General features: G+C 42.2%; 1 protein-coding gene across 6 annotated transcripts in view; it reads left to right on the top strand.

Annotated features, from left to right (window-relative positions):
* Positions 1-4,781, top strand: part of LOC121705638 (collagen alpha-6(VI) chain-like) — a 34,657-nt gene extending 29,876 nt beyond the window's left edge. For all 6 annotated transcript variants that reach the window (XM_042086735.1, XM_042086740.1, XM_042086737.1 and 3 more), the window contains 6 exons: positions 882-920; positions 1,852-2,030; positions 2,124-2,524; positions 2,647-2,743; positions 3,747-3,930; positions 4,099-4,781. In XM_042086735.1, the coding sequence (XP_041942669.1) occupies positions 882-920; positions 1,852-2,030; positions 2,124-2,524; positions 2,647-2,743; positions 3,747-3,930; positions 4,099-4,247 (1,049 nt within the window). In that variant the 3' untranslated portion in view covers positions 4,248-4,781. The remainder of the gene's footprint in view (positions 1-881; positions 921-1,851; positions 2,031-2,123; positions 2,525-2,646; positions 2,744-3,746; positions 3,931-4,098) is intronic.
* The last annotated feature ends 7,600 nt before the right edge of the window (positions 4,782-12,381 follow it).

The following is a 12,381-nucleotide window of genomic DNA, read 5'->3' on the forward strand; positions in this document are numbered from 1 at the left end:
CAGTGGGAAGGTTCAGCAGAATGGCACTTAGTTATTCCTTTAGCTAATACTTTTATCCGTAGCAACTTTTCTGGCTACTTTATGCTAGCCCAGTTCTTTAGCCACTACGCTGCACGGAACAGCACTGAGAGCTGGTGGGAGGGGGGATACAGCACTGAGAGCTGGAGACGGAACAGCACCGGGGGTCTCTTAAAGTTCTAATTAATTACATACTCTGTGATTAATTAATCTAAATTAATCTCATATTTAATTTTTGCTGAGAAAGTATTTTAAATATTTAAATTCAAATGAATCATTGAATAATCAGCATTAGTGACATTAAAGTTCAAAAACTCTTTTATTATTATTTTCACTGTTTAAATAATGGCCATAATAATCTATGATATGACCTAATATGCTGAGGAAATAAATTCAAAAGTGCTTCGGGAAGAAGTTTTTTTCACACACAAGGCGTTTCAGGCCACAGATATAACCTAGGGGACACAATGAAAATAAATTAACACTCCCCTCATTGTCAACACTATTTCTTTCCATTCATGTGCAACTTTAGAGTTGACAAACTCTGGTGATATGCAAATTCCTTACTGCAGACATTGCAGATGATTTTAATCAACACTTTATTTTTATCAACACCATCAGGCCGTTTTTTTAAGTAAATGTTCCAATCAATGATCTAGGCAACACATTTTCTTCTCTCTCCTTCATTTTACAGTAATGGTTACTGACTAGAACGGCTCAGGGTCAAGGTCATACGGAATCGATTAATCTGCGCTATTTCAGTTATATTTTCTCAAATTAATTAATCAAAATGAATCAGTTATTTTGACAGCCCTAGTTTAGACTCTTGTACCAGGCATTCACAACCATATCTTTATCTACAGGGGTCACTAGAGTTTGTTTACCCACAAATACCAGCAAAGGTAAGATAATTTATATTTTGAAACTAAATGGTACCTTAATGTCCATAGAGACAGCAAACCTTTACTGTATTTATATACTGCCTATATGAGAAATGAAGATACTATATATTTATGGTCATTGAAGTGTTCTTATTTTATTTGAATAAACGCATCTGCAAATGAATAAATATATTTTGGAATTAAGTGTCTATGTCACACTAGTCATGTCCCACGGGTTCTCCTCATAACATTCTCACGCGGAGGTGTAAATGTTCGGCTTTAGAAAGTAAAAGTCCTACAAGAGCCATCTACAGATAGCCTGTTCACTTCCTATTAACTTCCACTGGGGGTAATGGAGGGTTAAGTGCTAAATGAATGGGGTCTATGGAGCTAGATGGCTAAATTTGTCTCTCTCACCTGATTGTCGTTGAAAAATCGAAAGTTGAATGAACAAGTACTTGTCGTTTTGATTTCTTATAGGTTGGGTCATCATTGCCCATAACACACTAGCATTCTGCTGCTAATGAATGACGTCATTGACATTTTTTAAAGGATTTTTAGACCAAAAAATGCACTTATAATAAAAATATAATACTCAGCAGTGCGATTTTTTTTGCCTCCCCTTTCAAATTACTAGACAAAATTTATATCTAAACAAAAGTGGATTTTTTTCCCTGAGAGTTAAAGTTCTCCCCTTATTAGAAATTCTCTGGAATTTGAACACAGGCGATTCCACTAATAACTGATCTACCTGGCTGAAGGGTTGAGCTAATTAGAATCGGCTGGTTTAAGGGAATGGTTGTAGTAGATATGTGGTAGGACTTTACATTTCTGAAGCCGGACTTTTCCACCTCTGCGCTAAAATGTTATATCCCGTGGTTCTAACATAATGAGCATAAAATGCCGAAGCAGAAGATTTGAAGAGATGTGCTCTACGTTGTGGCCTCCTCAGTGCCTGCAGTGCGTGTGATCTGTATGGAGAAGTTCATGGCCTTTGAGCTGGAGAGATCTGCTGCCATTGGGCTCCATGAAGACCACCTGCGGCTCAACGACCCCAACTGCACCCTCTACTCCAACGGCACCCATGTGTTGGTCAACATGTCGCTCACCGCCTGTGGGACCTTGATGGAGGTGAGACACTCCTACTTGCTTATTCCACCCCTGGTTGAGTGACCCTGTTTCCCAAATGAGCATCTCACATCTGTCTGTTGGTCTTTCATGAAGGACGATGGAGAATATCTCATTTTTAAAAATGAGGTGACATCGTTCGATGACCCCAATGACATCATCACCAGGAGACATGAAGTGGAGATTGAGTTCTGCTGCAAGTACCCTAAAAGAAGTGGAGTGACCATCGAGTTTGACATCCACAGACCGTCCCACACCTTCAAACAGAAAGGCTTTGGCTCGTTCACCTACCAGTTTGAGTTCTTTCAGTCTGCTCAGTTTTTGCAGATGATGGACCCAAACACCTACCCACTGGACTTCATCCTGGGAGACATGATGTACTGGCAGATTGAAGCCATCTGCTCTGTCCCAAACACAGAGCTCTTTGTGGAGTCCTGCATTGCGGCGCCTAGTGACAACCCGAATGAACCTCTTTCCTACAACATCATTGAGAATGGGTAAGACCTGCTTGGACTTCCACATCATGTATTATCAAATGCAATGAATTAAAAAAAAAAAAAAACATTATTTTTTTATGTAATCTCTCATCTTCTTATATGGATTCCCTCCCCTACTGAAGATGCAAGGTGGACGAGACTGTGCAGATGTACTCCAGCCACCAGTCCAAAGTCCAGCTGGGGATGAAGGCCTTCAAGTTCCTTGGGCTGCATGACCAGGTCAAGATAAGAGCTTAGTGCCCATGCACATTGTTCTTTAGGAGTCTCATCACAAAGACTGGCTTCAGCCCATGGCTCCATAGGCTAGCTAGACTGATCTAAGTGCAGTGGAGTATACTATAAAGAGAGGTTACTGGTTTACCCATGGGTCCATAGGCTAGCTGGACAGATCGAAGTGCAGAGGAGTATACTATGAAGAGAGGTTACTGACTTACCCCAGTAACTTGGGGAGTATCCGCTGATCTCCAAGACAACACTTAACTGCAAGTATTGCTTCTGAAGTGACATTTAGTTTTGAGGTGGTTATGGGATTTGGCAGACGATTTTGTCCAAAGCGACTTACAAATAAAAACAATTCAATAGTTAAAATTAACAGTGAACAGCTTTAAAATGTTTGTAAGACGACATTGAGAAAAAAACAATAGGAATTGCAATATCAATGATCAATAGCCTAATGATCAGCAGTAACCAAAAGGTAACCTGGGTAAGTAACCTGGCTTCGTAGTACACCTCTCAGGGAGGGCATTAGAGGGTCAGTAGTACACCTCTCAGGGGGGGCATTAGAGGGTCAGTAGTACACCTCTCAGGGAGGGCATTAGAGGGTCAGTATCTGGGGGGATTGTATGAAACCTGCTGGCGGGCTGTAGCGCTGAGACCCCCGGGCCGTAGTGTTGACACCGCTGCATTAGAGGGTCAGTTAGTGTTTTGCACTGACATGCCTGATATGCAAATGTCTCCCATAGGTTTCTAATGTCTTTCAGCAGTTTCATTGTTTCCTGCGTTGAATTTGGCATGAAGGTCTTGTAGGTCAACTAGTGGAGAAAGGTGATAACATAGGGTCTATAAGGTGTCCATGTTTGAGTGCAGGTGTTCTATAAGGTGTGTTCATGTTTGAGTGCAGGTGTTCTATAAGGTGTGTTCATGTTTGTGTGCAGGTGTTCTATAAGGTGTGTCCATGTTTGAGTGCAGGCGTTCTATAAGGTGTGTTCATGTTTGTGTGCAGGTGTTCATCACCTGCTCGGTCATCCTGTGTAAGGCTGGGGTACCTGGCAGCAGGTGCTCTCAGGGCTGCACCAACAGCTCCGTCTCAGGGCACCGAATCAGCAAGAGGGAGGCTCCATTCCAGACCGCCAAGCACTACATTTCCCAGGGTCCCCTGCGCCTCAGACGAGATGTGGCCAGCCCAGGTACTGAATCACTCCATAGCAAAGTGTGTTAAAGCAACAGCAGATTACTTTGAGGGCAAAAACTAAAATATAATTTTTCCCCTCTAAAATATCATCCTTTCCCTTTGGGAAAACATATACAACTGTGCTTTGTTCTAAGAAGAAACCTGTACTTTTTCTGTTTTGCAGTTTCTTTGCAGGCCCAACCCACTGCAAACATGAACCTTGTTGTTGTTGTTGGGGGTCTCCTGGTAGCTGTTGCTATGGTGTGTGTACTGATCTACAAGACTAGAGGGTCAAAGGTCAAATATGAGAGAGTGCCATCCCCGGATATTTGAAATAGCAGCTTTCATTGGCCAGATAGTGGACTACTCCTGTTACCCCTGCCTATGTTCCTTCACATATAAAAGACATATCAGACACAGGTGTTTGCTTTTCAGATTCAGATTTTCTCAGGGAAAATAAGGCATATGATCAACTGAACATACTCAAAAGGGGAGAATTAGGAAAGCACTATAGACACTTTCTCTCAATTATCTGGGGTTATGATGTTATGATAATAGCTTCAGTTGTTTTTAAAGTGGGATGTATATAGATACATTTTATATTGAGATGCTGGGTTTATTTAGATATATAGGTATACCGCCCTTTACTTCATTGCATAATTAATAGATAAACAATATTCTCAGGGATAATATACTTTAAGGTAGTATTAGGAAACTATTAGACTGTTTCTCGCAATTATTTGGGGTTATGATGTTCTGATAATAGCTTCTGTTTTTATGATGTGAGATTAAATATTCAGATTTTATTTACATAAATGGGTATAATGTCCTTTACTTCACTGCTTAATGAATAAATGACATTCTTCATTTTCTCTGTTGTGACAGTTATTTTCTAGGGATGGGTTCCTGTAAAATGTATTTAGTTCATCAAATTAACCCAACAGACAATTTGCAATGACCATAAAGAAGAATGCCACTGATCATAAAAACAAATTGTTACTGACAAACTGAACACATTATGGAAGGTAAAGGAGCTTTGACCTGATACTACTATTCTTCAAAGTAAATCAAACACATGAGAAGTAAATGGTGTTTATATATTATGTATACAGTCAGCGCTTCCATGAAAAAAAGATTGTGTAAAATCATGGCAAGGTTGACCATATTAAGTGCTTATTTACTCATCTCTTGTGTTTTGCTGCTATTCATAAAAGCCTCAGTAATGCAGGTGGCCAGAATGGTCCGTGTAACGCTTATCAGTTCAGTAATACAGGTGGCCAGAATGTGTGTTTTATAGACTGAACTGAAAAACTGAACTGGTGCTAAAAAATGAATATTTGATGTTTTGTTTACCTTGACCTTTACATAAATGCATTTTCTTGAACTCTGGTGGTTTCAAAGTTATCAGATACAGAATAGGCACCCAAAAGTTAGTGGGAAATGACACCTTAAGTGTTTTTCTACTGTGTTTGGTTCCAACTTGAGGCACTTTTGAATATTATTGGTGGCCATCTTGGATTTGACCTCTCCTGGGCCTCAGAGGTCAAATTTGACTTCCCTCCCAATCTGAAAATAAACCTCATGGTATAACCTAACTATGGTAGAAGTTTCATGTTTCTTTCAAAAAGTGCACAATTTTCATGGTTACCCGCTGTACTATTAGGTACAAAACCTGTCTGATCTGGATGAATTAGTCTCTCTAGCACGGGATTGAGTCTGTTAGCTAGTATTTTAGCAAATAATTTAGCTAGTATTTAGGTAATATTTTAGCAAATCATTTCCCATCAACACTGAGTAGTGAAATAGGACGATATGCACCAACCTCCATTGGATCTATCCCTTTTATGAATTACTGTTACCTGTTGTCTGGGCGTGTTCAAATACTCTTAATAAATAAGGAGACAGTTTTTCACTAAATGCCTTGTACAACTCCCCAGAGAGTCCGTCAGGGCCTGGAGATTTAGAGGCCTTTAGCGAGGAGATGGCTACATGAATCTCTCCAACTGTAAGCTCATTGTTCAGCAATTCACAATCTTTCCTGTCTAGTCTGGGGAGTTTGCACTTATTAACATCTTTAGGTTTTGTGAGCATTGTGTTCTCTTTTATTTTGTGTATAGTCCTATCATTTTCCATTTTTCTGAGCTGTCTTGAATTTCCCCTAGGGATCAATAAAGTATCTATCTATCTATCTAAATGGCTCAAAGAACTCAACTCAAAGAACCTTTGTCTCGCATACAGAAAAGCCCGACTTACTTTCCCAGACATAATTTGATTGTATTTGTATTTTAGTGTTGCTATTTCTCTATGAAGAACCATAGATGGCGACTGAGCATTTTTGTTGTCCACAACTTTGATCTGCTCTTCCAGCTCCTTTTATTTGGTCATGTTTTGTTTCCTCCTAGATGCTTCAAATAAGAGTATACTACCCCTAATAAAAGCTTTAAATGCTTCCCAGGTCCCAGAGATGCCATTCTTCTGAAAATATAAGGAAATTTGTTCTTTTAAATATTGGCGAAAGATTTGATCTGTAAAAAGTTGGGGATTTAGCCTTCAAGAGGAATGCGGTTTATCCATGTGTCCATACCACACATTAACTAGATGTACAGAGACGCAGAGCGGTACAAAATATGACCACCACCCAGTCCAGCACATTTTTTCCACAAAAATAAGTCACGCTTGTCAAATTGTGTTCATTTCCTTCTTTGTTCCTTTTTTGTGATTGTTTGTAATTGAGTGTGTGGTTGTTTTTGTGTATATGTGTTTTGTGTGTGTTTTTTGTGTGTGTGTATGTGTGTGAGGGTGTGTGTAAGTATGTGTGTTTATGTGTGCGTGTGCGTGTTTGTGCATGTCGTGTGTGTGCATGTATGTGTGTGTGCATGTGTAGTGTGTGTGTGTGTTTACGTGTCTTTGTGTGTGTGTGTTTTTATGTGTGTGTGTATGTGTGTGCGTCTTTATGTATGTGTACATAAATAAAGCAAATCAGGGAACCACCTACTCTTTGCAATAAGTGCCATGGGATCTATAACAACCATGGTGAGTCAGGACCTCAATTTAACATTCATGCAAGGAAAACACCTCCTGCAGTACAGTGTCCCTATCACTGCAATAGAACATTGGGATTGATATTTGTTTGGTGGCTTTTGGCCACAGGGAAGAGTGCCACCTACTGGCCAGCCACCAACACCACTTCTAGCAGGAACCTACTCTTCCAAGGAGCCTGCTTAGCTTCAGTAATTCAGCAAAGTCAGGGTATCTGCTGGTCTGGCTGCTGGCTAAAAACAAAAGGTGAAAGGCATATACAGTATGATTCTAACTGTCTCACTGAATTGCATTATGCACAATCAATTCTCACTGGTATCTGCTAGACAACAAGTACCAAAACATGATTAGTTACTGTAATAGATTTCACATGTAAAATACATTTTATACAACCCCACCCCCATCTTGCTTGTTCATAATTCTGAGAAATTCTTGAATTTTGTGCAGGTGTGCGTGTACGTGTTTATGTTTGTGTGTGTGTGTGCATGCATGTGCTTGTGGGTGTGCCTGTGTGTTTGCATGTGCATGCATGCGTACATATGTCTACTGTGTGTGTATGTGTCATACGTATGATTACTGTGAATGTATGTGTGTGTCTGAAACAGACACATTAGACGTGTAAATGTGAAACTGCTCTTCTGTCTGTGACTGAAGCATTGAGAGTAGCTCTGCTCAGTCATCAGTATTCATTCTACTAGATTTATCTGCAGCCTTTGATACTGTTAACCATGACATTCTCCTTTCTATACTATCTGAACTGGGAATTTCTGGAAAAGCTCTTGACTGGTTTGAATCTTACCTTAAAGGGCGTTCTTTCAACGTGTCTTGGCAGGGACAGGTATCTAAGTCTCATGACCTCACCACAGGTGTGCCTCAGGGATCAGCATTAGGACCCTTGTTTTTCTCTATTTGCACCACTTCCTTAGGTGATACCATTCGCTCCCATGGATTTGACTATCACTGTTATGCAGACGACACTCAACTTTACCTGTCTTTCCCACCTGATCACTCTAGTGTTTCCCACCGGATTTCTGCATGCCTTAAGGATATTTCAGCCTGAATGAAAGATCGGCACCTTCAGCTTAATCTCTCAAAAACAGAGTTTTTGGTGTTTCCAGCTAAAACAGCTATTCCCCAACAGATTAACATCCAGCGCCCTCACCAGTATTTTTTCTGTTGTTTTTGTGGTGCATGTACTCCTGATATTGTCAGTCAAGTCATGTCTTATATGCTGTGTCTCAAGGATCTTATCCTGTCCTATTCATGTTAGGCTACTCGTGGACATTACGTCATCACATGCTGTAGTAGGGGGGCCCGCCTTGATAATCCTGCATACGGGCCCGGTGTTGGCACGTTACGCCACTGCCTCCTCCTCTCCTGGTCTCCTCCTCCTCCTCTCTCCTCCTCCTGCTCCTTCTCTCTCCCTGGCTGTCGGCTCCTTAAACTGATCACCTCCTCATCTGCTCGTTCTCCTCCTCCTGGCTCGTATTTCTCCTGCAGCTCCCCCTCCTCTTCCTCCTCCTCTTCATCATTTGTCCTGCTCCTTCCTCCCCATATCCACACTCCTCCTCCTCCTCCTCCTTCTCTTCATCATGTGTCCTAAACTCCTCTTCCTCCAGTCTTCTCCCTAAACTCCTCTTCCTCTCCTCCTTCTCTCCATCACTATGTTTATCTTCCATCAGGCTACTGTCCATAATGTACACATGTAGGCTTTACTGGTGCCCATGTCAGCATGTTACTTCAATAGAGAGATGGTGTGCAGCATGAAAATGCACTGGAAGCTAAAACCTCTCTGTCGCCATCTAGTGGTCAGGTATAATTGCTGCAGTCCAGAGTTCATGACTGATTGCTTATTGTCACTGAGAGCATTTTGAGGAGGAATGACACTGTGAGGTGAGATCATTTAACTTGTTATGTTGATATCAATGTCCTCAGACTCTCTGATGGCCATTAAAATGTAGGGTCTGGGCACTCACCGTTCGCAGTGCTCAGTCCGAGGGGCGGGATAATCAGTTGTCTTTCAAATATCCTCTGCACGCAACAGGACAGCGCTATGAGTCCCATGCGTTTCCCACCAGCGGAGCTAGTTGGCTAGTACAAACTTTTGCCAACTTAATAAAAGTTTAACTCGTGTCACACTGTTCACCAACAGCAACATTATCTTATTTGTTTTCAAGTAGCAGGGAATTCCAGCCAAACCGTTGCAACTCTGCCATAATCAATCATTATGTTAAGCCCGCCTAACGACTCTATACATAATTTTTCATTTTTCGAGCTCACAAGCCAACGGAGAGTTGCTAGACTAGCCCTGGCAGCAAATTTAATTTGCTGCCGCTAGGGTGCGTCTAGATTTTCTAGGCTATAACAGTGGCATTCAGGCTTTCTCTTTCTTGATGAAAGCTGTGTTTGATCACTTCTCTGCTTGGGGTGTGTGTTGTTGTTGTGATACGTTGGTGTGTGTTGTTGCTGTCGATGTGTTCATCTGATGTGTTTATGTATTCATCTATAGCTTATTTATTAGGCCGCCTTTGGAATTGTTAACTCGTCATAACTGTTGGCTTTTTGCCTCAATTTTCTCAGATGGTAACATGTCTACTTTTCTGCCTGCACTGATTTATTTTCTTTGTTTCTTTTTTGACTCTGTCTTTTTAAAAGTGCTAAATAAAAAATAAAAATAGAGAGGAAGGGCGGAGAGAGAAGGCATAATTTCTCAATCTGTACGTCTGCTTTTAGAATTTGATGGTTTTCTGCAACATTCACACCCAGACAGTGATGGCTCAAGAGAGTATTTTAGTACAAGTCTAGTCAGTGTTCTCTTTTAGTCTGGTTTCACTTCTCTTAACTGAGAACATCTCACCTTTGCACTCCCTGTCTTACACTCCACTTCTCTGTCAGTTATGTAACCATTTAGCACCATTTAGCACCATTTTCCACTCTGTAACAAGTAGGAAGGGGGAGGGGTATTATTTATTATTATTACACATCATACTTTCCCATATATGGGTAACCTATACTGTCTTGGCCCAATGAGCATAATAGTAAAATTGAACTGACAATAGCCTAGGCCTCAAAGGGTAGCTACCAATTCACAGAATCCCTTTTAAGGTTTGATTTTGGAGAGAGATTTTGGAGCGCTCCATGCCGCTAAGTCCCCCTTGTCTTTCAACCCTAGTGACGTCCCTGTTGAGAGCCAGGGCACTTTGATATATGGGCTGCACTGACTGTGATTTGGAAAATGGACAAGAATATAAGAGTTGTTTTTGCCTTTGTGTAATGGAACTGGTGAGTCTTGAAAACAGAAAATGTCCAGCAAGCATCATGTCATTACATGCTTCTATTTCCAAAGGAATGAAAGCTGTGTGTGCCAACTTAATATCATGCTTATCATTGTTAATATTGTGCTATACATTACATTACATTACATTTGGCTGACGCATTTTTAGCCAAAGCGACTAACAACATGGTAAACAGTTTAAGTTTTAGAGCAATTCTCAACAATTTTAGGACAATTTAAAAACATTAGAGTACAGTAAGAATAAGTGCATCAGTGAGCACTGTTTTTAACAGTTACTTGTCAGTTTAAGACGGCTGGTGAGTGCTAGGATCAGTAAGACTTGTTGTAAGTGTTGCTATGAGAGGAGATGTTCTCTAAAGAGCTGGGTCTTCAGGAGTTTTTTGAAAATGGAGAAGGATGTCCCTGCCCTTGTAGGAACTGGCAGTGTGTTCCACCAACGAGGAACAACAGATGAGAAAAGTTTGGATTGGCTTGAGCGTACCGGTGGTAGAGCTAGACGCCGTTCGTCTGAGGAGCGCAGCGGTCTGGAGGTAGCGTATGTCTGTATGAGGGCATTCAAGTAGGTGGGAGCAGAACCGGAGACTACTTTGTAGGCAAGCGTTAGAGCCTTGAATTTGATGCGGGCCGCCATAGGTAGCCAGTGTAGCTGGATGAGCAGCGGGGTAACATGTGCCCTTTTGGGTTGGTTGTAGACCAGGCGCGCCGCCGTGTTCTAGATCATCTGAAGTGGTTTCACTGCGCAGGCTGGGAGACCTGTCAGGAGGGCATTGCAGTAGTCGAGTCGTGAGATGACTATTGCCTGAACCAGAAGTTGGGTAGCATCTTGAGTCAAGTAAGTCCTGATTTTCCGTATGTTGTAGAGTGCGAAACGGCATGACCGGGCGACTGAGGCAACATGATCTGAGAAGTTTAGTTGGTTGTCGAGAACAACTCCTAGATTTCTTGCAGTCCTGGTAGGTGAAACAGACAGGGAGTCAAATTTGATGTTGATGTCGTGGTGTATGGTAGGTTTAGCTGGGAGGACCAGCAGTTCAGTCTTTGAGAGGTTCAGCTGGAGGTGGTGTGCCTTCATCCATGTAGCTATGCCTGAGAGGCAATCCGAGATCCGTGCTGAAACCAAGGGGTCATCAGGTGGAAAGGACAGATAGAGCTGTGTGTCGTCTGCATAGCAGTGGTATGAGAAGCCATGCGAACGGATAATCTGTCCCAAGGAGGTGGTGTAGATAGCAAAGAGAAGGGGGCCCAGCACTGAGCCCTGGGGGACCCCTGTGGTAAGATGGTGAGGTGCAGATAGCTGACCAAGCCATGATACGTTAAACGAGCGTCCTGTGAGGTAGGATTCAAACCAGGAGAGAGCAGAACCAGAGATTTCCATGTTAGCGAGTATAGAGAGAAGGATGCGGTGATTAACCGTGTCAAAGGCAGCCGATAAGTCAAGCAGAATGAGTACTGATGACCGAGCGGTCGCCCTGGCTTCTTTTAAGGCTTCTGTTACAGAAAGCAGAGCCGTTTCGGTAGAGTGGCCGCTTTTGAACTCAGACTGATTTGGATCCAGAAGGTTGTTCTGTGAAAGGAAGTCAGAGACCTGTTTGGAGACTGCTCGTTCAATGCCTTTGGATAGGAAAGGCAGGAGTGAGACAGGGCGGTAGTTCTCGACTTGAGCAGGGTTGAGAGAAGCTTTCTTAAGTAACGGTGTTACCCGGGCCATTTTGAACGCTGTTGGAAATGTGCTGGAGGTTAGCGAGGCATTGATCACATGTGTGATAGCTGGAGCGATGGTCGGGCTGATGGACTGAAGTAGGCTCGTAGGTATAGGGTCCAGCGAGCATGTGGTAGGACGGCTGCATGTCAGGAGTCTAGATACTTCACTCTCGGAGAGAGGCGTGAATGCTGAAAAAGATGTTCCAGCAGTCCCTAGAGGTTGTAGGAGTGCGGTATCTGAGTCAGATGCGTTGAGTGGGCATGTAGAGAATTGACTGCTGATTGCCGCCACTTTGTTTGTAAAAAATGAGGCGAGGGTATCTGCAGTAAGGCTGGATGGAGGAGGAGGCAGCTGAGGGTTGAATAGCGATTTGAAGGTTGAGAAAAGTTTTCGAGTGTCTGTAGCGCTGTTGATTTTGTCATTGTAGAAAG

The sequence above is a fragment of the Alosa sapidissima genome, chromosome 3, assembly GCF_018492685.1.
Source record: "Alosa sapidissima isolate fAloSap1 chromosome 3, fAloSap1.pri, whole genome shotgun sequence".
In the NCBI taxonomy this organism is placed as follows: Eukaryota; Metazoa; Chordata; class Actinopteri; order Clupeiformes; family Clupeidae; genus Alosa; species Alosa sapidissima.